The 16,345-nt window shown below is 35.8% G+C and overlaps 1 protein-coding gene across 3 annotated transcripts in view; it reads left to right on the top strand.

The window, feature by feature from the left end:
- The window catches only part of ATG2B (autophagy related 2B), a 68,305-nt gene that overhangs the window by 17,693 nt on the left and 34,267 nt on the right, over positions 1-16,345 (top strand). For all 3 annotated transcript variants that reach the window (XR_011432304.1, XM_023628345.2, XM_023628346.2), the window contains exons 7-18: positions 1,314-1,410; positions 1,931-2,116; positions 3,120-3,274; positions 3,368-3,473; positions 4,652-4,913; positions 6,215-6,365; positions 7,353-7,445; positions 7,588-7,776; positions 11,089-11,362; positions 12,740-12,842; positions 14,498-14,693; positions 14,969-15,111. Coding sequence is in view for 2 of the 3 variants with exons in the window: in XM_023628345.2 (XP_023484113.2) it covers positions 1,314-1,410; positions 1,931-2,116; positions 3,120-3,274; positions 3,368-3,473; positions 4,652-4,913; positions 6,215-6,365; positions 7,353-7,445; positions 7,588-7,776; positions 11,089-11,362; positions 12,740-12,842; positions 14,498-14,693; positions 14,969-15,111 (1,955 nt within the window). In the remaining variant the exon portion in view is untranslated. The remainder of the gene's footprint in view (positions 1-1,313; positions 1,411-1,930; positions 2,117-3,119; positions 3,275-3,367; positions 3,474-4,651; positions 4,914-6,214; positions 6,366-7,352; positions 7,446-7,587; positions 7,777-11,088; positions 11,363-12,739; positions 12,843-14,497; positions 14,694-14,968; positions 15,112-16,345) is intronic.

Genomic DNA, 16,345 nt, shown 5'->3' with positions numbered 1-16,345 from the left:
GTCAGAGATTATGCTTTCAATACTAAGAAATTAAAAAATTTTAAAATTTGACGTATGATCAGAAAGAGATTTTCCCACTATCCCCAGCCTTAACTCCTTGATGATTCATGGCCTGGGATGTCAGCACTCAGTAAGGAGCCCCATAAAACAAGTCCTGTTTGGGCAGAATGGGCAGCCATGCCAGGGAAGGAGTGAGGGCTTTCCATCTGGGTCAGCCTAGGTTAAAATCCTGGCTCTGGATCTGTGAGATGCCCTCATGCAAGTCACTTAATCTTCATGAACCTGTTTCCTCATCTGTAAAACAGGAACAGGACTAAGAATTAGAGAACATATAATGAAAGTATAGTGCTTCAATACTCAAAAGAAGATGATAATGTTATTATTATCGGAGAATATAGTCTTAGATCATGGAAATTTCTCCAAGTTACTATGTAAATTATTTTATTTTTGTTTTTAGAATCAGAAGAAATTTGTTTCTCTCCTGGGGAAGCTGCCATTTTCCAAATAGAAATAGGTTTTGAATTATTTTTAAATTGCAAAATGGCATAAAGATAATAGGAGTTGGTGTTAGAACTAAGAGGAGGTGAATGAAAAGTAAGGCAGGCCTATTCAACTTGTGAGAATGTGATGTAGAGAAGAGAGTAATTGCTTTTGTCACAGTATACTCCACAGGAATCAGGATGAGAATGGGATGAGGCTTTTATTTCTAGAAGGAAAAAATAGACAGAGTTGGAAAAGAGAAGGGAAGTGCCCAGAGCCCCCTCTTCCATCGGCATTACGCTCCCCTGCCCAACAGAGAGTGGGCTTTGTGGAAGATAGTGGGCGTTCAGAGAGGCACACTTGGTAGAGAAGGTTGGCACGTGTTCTGCTGAGGAGTGTGATCCATGGGCAAGCTTCTGAAAGCCAACTTTATTCGCTGTTGGTTTGAATCAAGCTTTAAAGATGATGATTTGAATCTTTTTGAAATCATGATGGGAATGAATATTGGACCACTGCTACCTTAATATTCTCTCTTGGAGACTATGTCTTAAGGCCTCCTCAAATACCTTAAATACTCAGAAAACTTAGAGACAAAAAGTATGACACTGGACTTGCCAACATGGAGTTTCTCAGAAGGATTTTCTCCCTTAGAGTAACAGTTTGGTGGCCTTTAAGTCTTTTCGTGTAGATTGTGTGAATTAGTAGAGAGAATCTTAGGTGAAGGAGTCTAAGACTAAATAATCAGTATTCATCTCAGTGCAGTAAAATACTGGGATTTATGGTGATGAAGTTATAAAGCGTGTTCATCCTAAGTATTTTTTTTTTTTTTGAAGTTGGATATTGATGGACAGATAGACTCTATTCATCTATTCCTGTCACCAAGGCAGGTACACTTGCTTTTGGATATGTTAGCAGCTGTTGCTGGACCAGGCAAGTATAAGTCTGTTGTTACTATTTTTAATTCTTTAAAACTTTTTAGTTAAAATGTATAACATGCATATAGGAAATTCTGTTATTATATAGGATTGTGTGAAATTAAAAAGATGTATTGTAAATAAGAATCCTAAATAGTTAAATTTGATTGAATCTATTTGTGTTACCATTGCACAAATTATCATTCACATTATTTGTGTTACATTCTTAACTTTTTCAAAATTCCTTGGTTGGGGATAGTACTTCATACAACTGAGAAAGTATAATTCTTGAACACAGTAAGTAGCACACATTTTAAAATATTTTTAATGACTTTTCTGTCAAAGATAAGATTTTGTGATTCCTAGCTAGCTGCTTAAAGCTATTGCTTAGTTCTCTGATTAATATTAAATAGTGGTGGTTTCGCAGTGACTGGTATTAAGTTGCCATTGGTATTGGATAAGTAGGTTTTGGGAGAGAAATGATTAAGTAACTCCAAACTTAATTACTGTTTTGCTTTCCCTTTGTGTACTTGTAGAAAATTCTAGCAAAATAGGGTTAGCTAATAAAGATAGAAAAAATCGACCCATGCAGCAGGAAGACGAATATCGAATTCAGATGGAATTAAATCGGTATTATTTGAGAAAAGATTCCCTCTCTGTGGCTGTATCTTCAGAGCAAAGCTTTTATGAGACAGAAACAGCTCGTACACCTTCTAGCCGTGGTAAGCAACTCCAAAAGTTGACACCAAACTCATACATTAACTTCAAAGAGCAAAATAAACTTAATTTTGGCCGCTGTGAAATGGAGTTTAGTAATGAATAAATTAAAGATCCATACTGTAAGAAGATTTAAATTTATAAGTTGATCTAACCACAGCATTACAGGGAAGCATAGGCACATGTGTGCTACAGTATCGTTTTTTGATTGTGTAGTTTTGTTTTGTAAATCATGATTTATGCTAAGGGAAGTCAATTTATAAAAATGTAGATTTACGCAAAAGATAAATTGGGGGTAATTGTTTTGTCAAATTCTTATATGCTCATGTAATGATTTACAATAGATTCCTTTAAATAGGAGCCTTTCTCTATTAATCTTTCTATCAGTTATGTGTAAACATAATCTTTACCTAGTTTACTTTGCATTTACAGGTGTTTCAGAATGTAGAAGCACTAATACCATAAATAATAAGAATCAATTTAAGTATGTAATGTTGAACTAAATAAAAAATTAAAGTCTCAAATTTTGGCCATAACAAACTTCATTTGTATGAGGATGAAATATTCTCCAGAAAGAGGGAATTAAAACATAAATAGAATTCTAAATAATATATTTAACTTTTTCTTTTTTTAATGAAATAACTGTATCCATATGAAACCAGAGATTGCATGACATTTATACTATTTTAAAATCTGGATTTTAACTCCTGAATTGTCGTATTACACTTAAAAATATACCATGTAATACTGCATTTCATATATTAAAAAAAAACCAAGTTCTTCAGTAGGATAGCTTAATCTTTTGTTAACCTGTATTCAGTTGAGTTTTTACTATGCCATTAATATCTTGGATCCAAATAATTACCCCATTGGAAGTAACAAAATTTAGGGTGTCACTATATGTCAGATAATCTGAAGGAAGACTGTTATGTTAATGTGTATTAACTTACTTTAAAGACGTGAATTGGTGGAATTATAATACAATTGACAAAGTGTAATTCTCTTTAGAGGAAGAAGTTTTCTTCTCCATGGCTGATATGGACATGTCCCATAGTCTTTCTTCTCTTCCACCCCTTGGGGATCCCCCAAATATGGACCTTGAATTATCGCTAACTAGTACATATACAAATACCCCAGCAGGATCTCCATTAAGTGCTACTGTGGTAAAGTATTATTTAAATTTTGTTCTATTCTCGGAAAGTTGGCATCTAAAATTCTACACTTTATTCACGTGCTTTAAAAATATTCTTCTGTAGCTTCAGCCAACATGGGGAGATTTCCTTGATCATCATAAAGAACCGCCAGTGAGAGGGTCCACATTGCCATCCAACCTAGTTCACTCGGCACCTTTACAGAAGACCTGTAAGTAAAAATAAGATATTTGTTGATAGTTTCCACTGGAATTTTTAAAAATTTAAAGATTAAAAAAATATATTTGGGGCCAGCCCAGTGGCATAGCAGTAAAATTCGCGTGCTCCGCTTCTGCGGCCCAGGGTTCGCCAGTTCAGATCCTGGGTGTGGACCTATGCACCGCTCATCAAGCCATGCTGTGGTAGGCGTCCTGCATACGAAATAGAGGAAGATGGGCACAGATGTTAGCTCAGGGCTAATCTTGCTCAAAAATTATATATATATATTTTTTATTTTTGGTGAGGAAGATTGGCCCTAAGCTAATATCTGCCACCAGTCCTCCTCTTTTTGCTTGAGGAAGATGGTACCTGAGCTAACATCTGTGCCCGTCTTCCTCTTTTCCGTCTGTGGGATGCCTGCCACAGCGTGGCTTCAGGAGTAGCACATAGGTCCATGCCTGGGATCCAAACTGGCAAACCCTGGACTGCTGAAGCGGAGCTTGCAAGCTTAACCGCTACATTACTGGGCTGGCCCCTATATTTGTTTTTAAAAAATGCCATTCTACTACATCTTTTCTTTTTCTTCATAAGTTTTTTTTGATTCTAGACCATTTAACAAAGTTTAGAAGAAAATGAAATATTGTTGAACGGTTGCCTGTGAAGTGTTAGAGAATAGTTGCCCCTGCATTTTATTCTTTGTGTATTTAAATGCTTAAATATTTTTAGTAAAAAGTATATCATAAGTTTCCTATTATTATTGCAGTTTAAGGAGTCTCAATCAACCATCTGATTTTTGTTTCATTCTTTACACTTTCCTTGAAAGAGAACTTCAGGTTTCTTCTTTGCAAAATTTAATTAAAATAGTCACAAAGCTTAAAGGGAAAATTTGGCGAGTAGCTTTTGGTTAATCTCTGACTTTTCCGATATACTTTTATATTAATGCAAAAGCTTTGTTCATATGTGTCCTATTGCAACATACTTTTTTTGTAGTTTAAGTATGAAGGATCCTGCATACAAATGCTGAAAGATTGCAGTTTATTTTATTTTACTTGTTTAATATCATTCAAACTATTGTGTGATCACCTGTTTTTTGAAACTAATACATGAGTGAATGTTTTATAATTTTGATATAATAGATTGTGTTTAAGTATTAAATTTTGTGTATATATATAATTTTAATACATATTTCAGCTCTCCCATCTAGATCTGTTTCAGTGGATGAATCCAGGCCTGAACTTATTTTTAGACTAGCTGTGGGAGCTTTTTCAGTCTCTGTGCTTCACATTGATCCTTTATCTCCACCTGAAACGTCATTGAACCTTAATCCATTGACACCTATGGCGATAGCTTTCTTTACTTGTATAGAAAAGATTGATCCAGCAAGATTTTCAACAGAAGATTTTAAGTCTTTCCGAGCAGTATTTGCAGAAGCTTGCTCACATGATCACCTTAGGTAAACTCTCTCATATTTATTCACAGTCCTTGAAAAAGAACCAAATGTGGACTTTTGTATCCATCTACCCAACCTCTCTCTATTTGTTTTCCTAATTCACATTTTATTTGTAATTGAGTGGAATGGGTGAGGTCTTCCTGCAATGCTGCAAAGATATTTACCATAGAATCTCTCATTTAGGTTATTTGGCATGTGGAACATTCAGTTATAAGATCTAGATGATCTGGAGTTTTCTAAATTGTCTTTTCTTCAGCTCCCTGCCCTGCTCTCGTCAACTATCTTTGACTAAATTTGCCATCATCCCCACTGACACCATTATAATCATAAAAATAGTTCCTATTGTCACTAGCTTAGCTGAGATGGCAGTGGTGGTGAGAGTAGAATGAACTAGAGAAGGGACTGGGAAATGAGTCACATGGCACTGCCCACGAGGTGGGAAATGGTGCCAAGGCTGATCCTGCGCCTGGGATGCTGCATCTTCAACTTCTGCTGCAAAAGTCCAAGCTGTCCAAACAGCCAGGGATCTTTAGATGGGTTCAGTCCTAATAGATGAGGCGATAATTAAATTTGTGAGTAAAATATCGTTAACCTGCAAATACTGTTTATTTTTATGTGGAAGTGACATATAAATTGTCGAGTTCTATATTATTTTATACGGTGGCTTAGATACATATATTAATATTTTTAGAAAATACTTTGGGCTTTTATTTTAACTTTAACTTTTTTTAAGTATTAAAATTATTATGCAAAATACTTTTTATAACGAGCAAAGGAAACTCTACAGATTAGGACCATAGTATTTATAATCAAACTGCAGAACACTTTTTCCTTCCCATTTTGACCAAGTTTCAAATATGTACCAGTAGAGAATATAACTAAAGCAGCAGAAACTAGAGGTAGATCTCCATTTGAGTTCCACTGACTGAAGATTTTAAATATTGCATGATGCTTCTAGATGATTTCAAGAAACTATTTTATATATTTTACAGATTTAAGAGATTTTATCTACTGAAGTGTAAATTTTAAAACGTGGAAGAAGGAAGGGCAGTTTTGGAAAAAAAAATATATCCTGTATAGTTTCCTATCAACAGAACTGATTTCTTTATCTTATGTCAGGGAGTGGGAGATTTGAAAGTTTTTCTAGTTAATATCCTTAGGAATATTAGTTATTACTAACAAGTTGAACTTGTCAGAATAGCTAGGGAATTGTACATTATTAACACTTGTGTGCTAGTCTTTGACACACTGTTTAATCTAGAAGTATATGGATACTCTTAAATGCTACGTTTTTTTTCTAATAGGTTTATAGGTACTGGCATCAAAGTATCCTATGAACAAAGACAAAGATCAGCCTCCCGATATTTTAGTACTGACATGTCCATTGGGCAAATGGAACTTTTGGAGTGCCTGTTTCCGACTGATTTTCATTCTGTTTCTCCCCACTATACAGAGGTAAATGCTAGATACTTTTCCTTTAGGATTATTCTTTAAATTTGTCTTGCTTTTTAAGAATTGTATGAACAGTAATGATTTTCTTAAAACAGGTATAGGCAGTCCTATAGGAAGGAGTTTTTTTTTGTGTGTGTGTGCATTTGTATTTTGTTGCTACAGATTTTTTAAAGTATGGCATTCAAGGCCATTATAAGAGTCTGTTAGAATTTTTAATTTAGAAGTTCACTTGTTTTATTTTTTATTTTTTTTTTTGAGGAAGATTAGCCCTGAACTAATTGCTGCCAATCCTCCTCTTTTCGCTGAGGAAGACTGGCCCTGAGCTAACATCCATGCCCATCTTCCTCTACTTTATATGTGGGACGCCTACCACAGCATGGCGTGCCAAGCAGTGCTATGTCCGCACCTGGATCCGAACCAGTGAACCCTGGGCCGCTGAAGTGGAATGTGTGCACTTAACTGCTGCGCCACGGGGCCGGCCCCAAAGTTTACTTGTTTTAGAGTGGCAAACAGGTTATGAGACAAATGAGTTGATTTCATTCAGAAGAGTTCTATCATTCAACAAATACTTATGAATGCCTACTGTGTGCTAAGCACTGTTCAAGACAAGTGAAATGTCTTGTGTTCATTTATTATTAATTTTATTTTTTTTACTATCCTAATAATGTGTTCTAGAGAGCCTTTTCAGAGCTATCAAAATGGCAGTTATTGCTGTTACCTGGCCCTTGTATGTTATTTTCAGAGCACTTTCTAGGGCATTACTTTATTGAGTCCTTACCTGCATTTTGCAGTTGAGACGCTTAAGTATCACAAAAATTAACTAACTGGTCTAAGATTCATGTTGCTAGTGAGTGACAGAAATGACACTTAGAGCCAGCTTTTCTGACTTCAAAAGTTCTTTCTACTATTACATTAGCACCTCTGTTAATTCATGTGATTAATTATAGCTTAATATCTTACATTTAATTTATCTTTATCTTTGTTTTCAAGCTTTTAATGTTCCATTCCGAAGAACGAACTGATTCCCACCCCCCTGTGTGTCTTCAGCTTCATTATAAGCATTCTGAGAATAAAGGACCCCAGGTAAGAGATCTTTTTCTGAGTTTACCACCTGTAAATTTTCATTTTATATATATTTTGTCACAATCATAAGGTTTTATAAAACTTAGTTTTATAGTATTGTTACTGATCATATTAATGCTTTTGTTTTTTTTTTTTTTTACAGGGTAATCAAGCAAGGCTTAGTTCCGTGCCTCAGAAGGCAGAATTACAAATTAAATTAAATCCAGTGTTTTGTGAGCTGGATATCAGTATTGTGGACAGGTTAAATTCTTTGCTTCAACCACAGAAACTTACTACAGTGGAGATGATGGCGTCTCACATGTATACTTCATATAATAAGCATATTAGTCTGGTAAGTATTCAAAAAATTGCAAATACTAACCATAATTATAGCTAGCTGATAGGCTTATTGGCATTATTTGTGAGCTTAAGTATTCTTTTTAAAGATTTTATTTTTCCTTTTTCTCCCTAAAGCCCCCTGGTACACAGTTGTATATTTTTAGTTGTGGGTCCTTCTAGTTGTGGCATGTGGGACACTGCCTCAGCATGGCCTGATGAGCGGTGCCATGTCCATGCTCAGGATCTGAACCAGCGAAACCCTGGCCCTCCGAAGCAGAGCACCCAAACTTAACCACTCAGCCATGAGGCTGGACCCTTTTTTTTTTGAAAGATTTTATTTTTGTTTTTTGAACTTAAGTATTCTTAATAGGTTAAATAGCATATATTATTAAAGCAGCTTTATTTGTAATAATGAAGAAATGGAGACATCTTTTTTTTTTATTGAGTTCATAATAGTTTACATCAATGTGAGATTTCAGTTGTATGTTATTTCTTATCCGTCACCACATACGTGCTCCCCTTCACCCCCTTTGCCCACCCCCCATCCCCCTTCCCCTGGTAACCACTGAACTGTTTTTCATTGTCCATATGTTTGTTCATATTCCACATATGAATGAAATCAGCTGGTGTTGGTCTTTCTCAGTCTGGCTTATTTTGCTTAGCATAATTCTCTCCAGATCCTTCCATGTTGTTGCAAATGGGATGAATTTGTCTTTTTTCTGGCTGAGTATTATTCCATTGTGTATATATACCACTTCTTCTTTATCCAGTCATCAGTCAGTGGGCACTTGGGTTGCTTCCATGTCATGGCTGTTGTGAATAGTGCTACAATGAACATAGGGGTACATATGTTACTTTGGCTTGTTGATTTCAGGTTGTTTGGGTAGATACGCAGTAGTGGGATAGCTAGGTCGTATGGTAGTTCTATTTTTAATTTTTTGAGGAATCTCCATACTCTTTTCCGTAGTGGCCGCACCAGTTTGCATTCCCACCAGCAGTGTATGAGGGTTCCCTTTTCTCCACACCCTCTCCAACATTTGTTGTTTTTAGTCTTAGTGATTATAGCCATTTTAACAGGCGTAAGGTAGTATCTTAGTGTAGCTTTGATTTGCATTTCCCTGATGATTAGTGATGTTGAACATCTTTTTATGTGTTTATTGGCCACTGTATATCTTCTTTGGAAAAATGTCTGTCCATATCCTCTGCCCATTTTTTGATCAGGCTGTTTGTTTTTTTGTTTAGTTATGTGAGTTCCTTAAATATTATGGTGATTAACCCCTTGTCAGATATATGACTTGCAAATATTTTCTTCCAATTGGTGGATTGTCTTTTTGTTTTGATCCTAGTTTCTTTTGCCTTGCAGAAGCTCTTTAGTCTGATGAACTCCCACTTGTTTATTTTTTCTTGTTTCCCTTGTCTGAGAAGACATGGTATTCGAAACGATCCTTTTAAGTTCAATGTCAGAGAGTGTGCTACCTATATTATCTTCCAGCGGTTTTATGGTTTCAGGACTTATCTTCCAATCTTTGATCTATTTTGAGTTTATTTTTGTGTATGGCGTGAGATAATGGTCTACCTTCATTCTTTTGCATATGGCTGTCCAGTTTTCCCAACACCATTTATTGAAGAGACTATCTTTTCTCCATTGTATGTTGTTGGCATCTTTGTTGAAGGGAGACATCTTTTATTTCTAGATAATAGGCTAGCTAAATAAGTTTTGCTAATATACTGAGTGAAATTTTACATGGCCATTTTAGATGATGGTTATAAAGATGTTGCAACAACATGAAGAAGGATTAAGTGAAAAAGTGGAATGTGTTATTCCACGTAAACTTTTATTACAGCTCTGTAAATAAAATTAACGTATAGAAAAAAATGGATAGAAATACACCAGTTGGTAGCATTGATTGTGTTAAAATAGTAGAGTTAGATTTTCTTTCCTTTCCTGTTTATCTGAATTTTATAAACTGTGATTATAGTATCTTTACAAAATTTTATCTATTCACACATTTAACAAACTACTTGAGCTACCTATAAAATGTAGCTCATATAATACAGGATATACTTTTGAAAATGAGAACATACATTACAGTATTGTGTTGTCGAGCGTCATGTTATATCGCTTTTAGAGCACTTAGATCTGGTGCCTGGTGTTGTTTCTAAGCAAATCAAGTCCATTAGAGTTGCAGGAAGTCTGTTAGGAATTTTGAGGCTGTAGAACCAGGAACAGAGACAACTTTGATTAAAAAGAAAAGGGAAAAGATATTTTTTCAACTTATTTGCTTCTCCCTTAATTAGTGGTGAGTATTCACTTTAAATCAGCATTGTTTATTGTCACCATTTGCTAGTTATTTTAAGTTCTATGGGGTTAGTGTCTATATTTGCTGTTAGCCATAGATGTTTTGGGATGATGGTTTAATCTCTTGGGTTATTTTTGCTGAGAGTAGGGGTTAATAATAGAATGTTAAATATGGAAGAAAAAGAATAGGTTTGTTAAAAATCCAAGTCTAGCATAAAAGGGAACTTTCTAATCTAGGAGGTTAGAGACTGATTCATGAAATCAAGGAGTGTTGTCACTACAGTGTACTCTGGACTAAATCTTTGTTGGTTTCAATACATTTTAGAGAAAAAATAGGAATAGAGTTTTATCTGAAGGGCATGTTCTTTGATCCTTTTATCATAACACGGCTTTGAGTAGATGGCATATGTGTGTTTAGTTTCTAAGAGCCATCAGATGGGATCATCATACTCTTGGGTTGGATGGGAGCTTGGAGTGAGTTGTTTCTAAAATATTTATTTAGAATCTATGATGTGCCAGGCTCTGGGCTTAGCCCTGGAAATATAAAGATGAGTCAGGGATGGGCCTTTGCATTGGGCGTAATTCATCTGATTTCATACTGAGTGTTTGTTTAGAGTAGCGTATTAGTAGATAAATTCTTCAAATGGAATGTTAGGTGCTGTAGTGATTTTTGACTGTGTTGAATTTGCTGATAAGCTAGTTTACACGTTATTCTTTTTTAGACTATAGTAAGATATATGTGCGTCTATAGCACCTGTGTCTTTACTTTGATTCAGTTTCTATTTTGATTTATTTTTGTTTTTTTTCATGAGGGTTTAACTTTTACCACTAGTTATGACTTTTGTCAATAGCTGTTGCATTATAAAATTTCATTTCACTAAGTTAATATGATAGTTAATTTGGATTGTATTTTAGTGCATTATTCTGAATGAGGAAACGGTGATTGTACATATTGTAATGTTGAATACTAATGTAATTTATGTTTACTTTAACATTTGGGCATATTTTTGATGTTTTCTGTTTTAGCACAAGGCTTTCACTGAAGTATTTCTAGATGATTCACATAATCCTGCAAATTGTCGGATATCAGTACAAGTTGCCACATCAGCATTAAACCTTTCTGTTCGCTTCCCGATACCTGATCTTCGATCAGATCAAGAAAGAGGACCATGGTTTAAGAAGTCGCTTCAGAAGGAGATCCTTCATTTATCATTCACAGATCTAGAATTTAAGACTGAATTCGTAGGAGGATCAACCCCAGAGCAAATTAAATTGGAACTTACCTTTAGAGATCTAGTTGGTAAGATTGAACGTGCCTGTAAAGGAGCCAGACTAGAAACTAACAAGTGCCACTGAAATGTAAATCATGAAAAAGTATCTGACAGCCCCACAATGTCATAAAATTAAAGAATATTCTGTTAGAAAACAAGAGTAACAGCTTTTTTCCAGTATTGTATACAAATATATGATGTAAGTCAGTTTTTAAAGAGAAATTACTAAGCACAATGATTTATTTACTTTCTTAAAATATTTCTTTTCTACGGGGAATAGATTGCTTTAGCTTACATTTTACCCAGCACCTTCCACTTACTTGTAAGGCTACTCATAGCCAGAATTCACTGGGTACCACTCTGTGTTAGCTCCTGTGCTGAGCACTTCACACACTTTATATTGTTTCCTTTAATCATCGTAGTTACGGTAGGCTTATTATTTCCGATTACTTTTATCATTTGTAAGTGAGAAATTTGTAGACTTAAGAAGAGGTACCTTCCAAGGTCGTTTAGTAGAAAGTGCTAGAATCAAGATTCGAACCCGAGTCCCACACTGGAGCTTGAGCTTTCAACCATCATACTCATCTCTGGTCACTTTTCTTTGTCAAACTCGTTTTTAGTTTTTCTGAATTACTTTTCTTTTGTCATCTAATGAAGAGAATATATAGAGTTAGAAGGAACCCAGTTTGTGAAGAACTCGGGAACTTCCTGATGTTTTAGCCTGTGGTTACTAAGCACGCTGCCTCTGCCATCACACTGCCACCCTGCTCCCACCACACTCTCCTGCCCCCACACCCCTCTGCTCATCCCCTCCTGGGCGGGCTGCAGTTTCCCTTCCCTGTTCTCAGTTGTACACATCTTAGACCTATTTAAAATTGTTGCCGATTGTGACTTCATGAAAGGGCGTTTTGGGGATATCTGATCTTGCCTTAACTCTAGTGGTGAGAAACTCATTCTGGAGGAAAGTCATTCTTTGTGAAAGGGAATGAAAAAACATGTATAGGGTTGTTGTGACTAGAGGTAATTCTTACAGTGCTTGGTACAAAATAAACATTTAAGAAATGTAGTTATTATATCTTTGCTAGATTAACTGCATAAACTTTTATGAGGAATAATCAAGTGACACTCAGTAAGTGGTAACTGCTGTATTTACTATATTGTGATTGTGTACCTTACACGTTAAACATTGGTATTTAAGAATTTGAACAGAAAACAGCATCTTTAATTTATCTGCTTATCTTGTTTCCCTACATGTACACATGGAACAGGAGCAAATGAATAAATGTTGTAGAACTTAACGTTGCATTCTGTCCTTGATTGAGAGGATCTTTGCTCCTCTAAGGAGAAAAGTATCTTGTAGTACTTGAGAAGACATGCATTTCAGTTAATCAGTCTTGTTTTATTAGGGTCATTCCAGGAAGATAAAGGAGAACCATCTATTAAGTTTTTCCAAGTGTCTAGTGGAGTAGATGGAGATACAGCATCATCAGATGATTTTGACTGGCCACGGTGAGTAAGCAAATGCATACGATGCATACATTTAATGAAATTTTCCTTTTAGAAATAAATTGCTGTATTCTTTTTAACTGACATTTTGGCTGTTAAATTTACGCTAAAAATATTCAGCCTTGATGAGAGAACCCTGAGGAAGATGGACAATTTAAATAAAAGTATGTGTTGAGTACTACTATATGAAAGGTGTACGTTAGATATTGCGAGAGATGGAGCTATGAAATGTGTCCTCTGTTCTCGATACCTAGTTTAATTAGATAACAATCATTAACCATTTTAAAAATAGTTCATAGCTACTGTAGAAGAGCTCATATGGTACCATTTGGTTAGTCGTCAAATGAATTTTATAGTCAGTGATTGCTTTAGGACAGTTTTTCAAATCTTGGGAGCTTTTACAGAATACTGATTCTTGGGCCCCTCCCTAAGATATACTGGTATAGAACCCGGGCATCACTATAGTTTAAAAATTATACCAGGTGATTCCAATATGCTGGTGGACTTAGAGAAACACTGCTTCAGGATTTCTTAGGCAGGGGATATTCCTTAAATTAGCCTCATAGTGGACTTGGATTACATTTAAAAGAACTTAGTTTACTTGAAATAATGATCCACTATTATATTGAAAACTTAGTATTTGAAGCTTTTCTAAGAATTAAAGTGATCTTTTTGAGCCATTTTTCTGCCTGTTTTCTTTTATACCCCTATGCCTTTTATGCGCCCTATGTATCAGCCCCGTTGGACTCTTAGGACAGGCATTATCAGTGCATGCCTGTTAATGAGCAGGAGTTAAGAGCATGAGTTTTCATCATAAGAATTGAGTCTACTTCACTTAGGTAATTTGGAAGCATAATTTATTAGGATATCTATAAATTAGGAAACAGTTGTGATAGTTTTAACTAGAACCAGCTGGCACCACTGACTTAGAAAAAAAGCTGTTGTAGATGGAACACAGCTGTTTTGTTTGAGGTGCCATGCCTCCTGATGACAAGGGGCTGATGTGGTAAAAGGGAGACCGCAAAGCCTTGGGCTCGTGATGTGCTGCAGAGGATTAGGAAGGGAATGGCGTTACTCTGGAGCAAAATCTAACGTCATCAAAGGCTGGCAGCCCCTGAGAGTTTGGGTTTGTAGCTGCAAAACAACAACAACAACAAGTCTTTTATTATTGAAATTCCTGAAGGAAAACATTACTCTGTTGTTGCAGTTCTGAAACCGTTCCCTAATCAGTCTTTCCTTTTTCCGTATGAGCAATTTATATAACATGAGGTTTCTTAGATGTGCAAGTACTCCGTGATAGCAGAAGAGACTGCATGTGGAAAGATTTGGTTTAATGATAATAAATAGAATTCTTAGGTAAAAATTGTTGACTGTTAATGAAATTTAAAAATAACCTTTCTGTCCTCCAAAGATCAGATTTCAGTTAGCCATGTGTAAGATGCTAAGGCCCTTCTTTTGTTTACTTGTTTCATCAATTCCACACTTCTAAGTTTACAGCATGCTTACAAGTAGGGGTTTCAGTAGACATAATTACACTTTGTAGAGAAACTGAATCCTATCAATCATTTAATCAGTGGTCTTTGTATTAGTCTGCATAAAAGTTAAAGTTTTGGAGTTTACACTTAGAGCTTGATCTTTTAAATTGTGTTTGCTATCAGAATTGTACTGAAAATAAACCCACCAGCCATACATTCCATTTTGGAGAGAATAGCAGCTGAGGAGGAAGAAGAGAGTGATGGCCACTATCAGGAAGAAGAGGAAGGAGGTGCTCATTCCCTGAAAGATGTTTGTGATCTGAGAAGACCAGCCCCGTCTCCCTTTTCTTCTCGAAGAGTAATGTTTGAAAATGAGCAGGTAAAGCTAAAGTGCGAGCGAGCAGCAAAGGAATTGTCCTCTGTTATATAGCAGTGATTTTAATTCTTTATCTTTTTCAGAAAGACTTTGTATACTGTTTTTCCTACGTTTTTAACTCCAAGATTGAATAATATCTATTATTTTCTTGGTTAAAGTTAAAAGTTACATGCTTATTTATTTGCTCACATACCAAGTCCTACGGATAGGGTCAGAAGATGATGCTGACATAAAATGGTTATTGATACCTTTTTTTGTACTAAACTGTTATATTTTAGATGGTGATGCCTGGAGACCCTGTAGAAATGACAGAGTTTCAGGATAAAGCAATTAGCAACTCTCACTATGTGCTGGAACTTACGTTACCCAATATTCATTTAACACTACCTAATAAAGGCTTTTATGAGAAGCTTTATAATAGGTGAGTTTGAACGCCTTTATAGTTGAATCTTTGGGATTGAACTTTTCTGCCTCCCTGCCTCTTTATTTCCTCTTTTCTCCCTTTTATTTCCTTGTTTAATATTCTCTGCCATCTCCGTGTACTTTGATGGTGTTGATTATAGAACTATTACCATTATGACGGGCTACTGTCTTAGCAGAGTTTCCTAACCAGTGTGTTTGGTAACTGGGTTACTTGTGTGTGAGATATTTATTCCCTCTGCCCTCACGTTGGCTGGTCGCTCTCTGTCGCCTGACCAGATCTCTCTTCTGTGTGTACAGTGACATGAAAGGAATTGGGAGATATTTGTATAGGGGGCCAGCAGATAGTGGGGTAGAATCAGAAGCCTAGAGTCTTTGTGTGAGCAGCATCCCTTCTCAGAGTGCAAAAAAGCATCCCATCACAATTATAAACTCTAACATAGACTTCTATATAAAAATTTATTACATTTAAATACCCTTAAACATGTATACCAAGCAAATATGTTGAAATAAATGGCATTCTAGAGTTGGAAGATCTTAAACTCTGAAGACCTTGGACAATTTCCCTATCCTCCGTAAGGTCAGTTTCCTCAACTGTCAAATGGAGCTGATGCTTCTACCTGCCTCAGAGGGTCGTCTGGAGGATTAGATGATCCAGTGCTTGGAAGGTTCTGAGAATAGTGCCTGGCATAGAGCAAGCACTCAGTAGTCATCTCTTACCGCTGTCATTCCTACCCACTGAAGGAATCTCTTCTGTAGTATATCTGAAAGATGGTCCTGTGGGATACTAGAAAAAGACATCCTTCGTGTCTATCATCGTAGCTTCCCACATGTAAGCACGTTGTTCTAATTTCTCTTAATCTTCAGAAACTCCAAACTGTTGTTTCTTCTGTAGATTTACTTGGTATAGAATATCCCTGGCCCGTTATTTTCCTTAACTGTTGGTAATAAGCTCTGGGTCTCCTCACTGACTGTCAATGACTAGGGCTTTTGGTCTTAGAATCAGAAAATTAAGTTCCAGGAAGATCCACATAGTTCAGTTGTGTTGAAGATGAGATTCACGGGAGAGTCTATTGAGGGGTAGGAAGGAAGTGTTATTACTTCTATTTAGCTTTCCAAAACATCTTTTAAAATTTTTTATTTTTATATTTGTTTTATAATATACATACTTTATAAATAGCAGCATATAATTTATAAGTTCACATGAGAGGGCTTTCACAATTATTATTTTTTTT

The sequence above is a fragment of the Equus caballus genome, chromosome 24, assembly GCF_041296265.1.
Source record: "Equus caballus isolate H_3958 breed thoroughbred chromosome 24, TB-T2T, whole genome shotgun sequence".
Taxonomy (NCBI): domain Eukaryota; kingdom Metazoa; phylum Chordata; class Mammalia; order Perissodactyla; family Equidae; genus Equus; species Equus caballus.
Note: the sequence above shows the minus strand (reverse complement) of the source record. Positions and strands in the feature narration are given on the sequence as shown.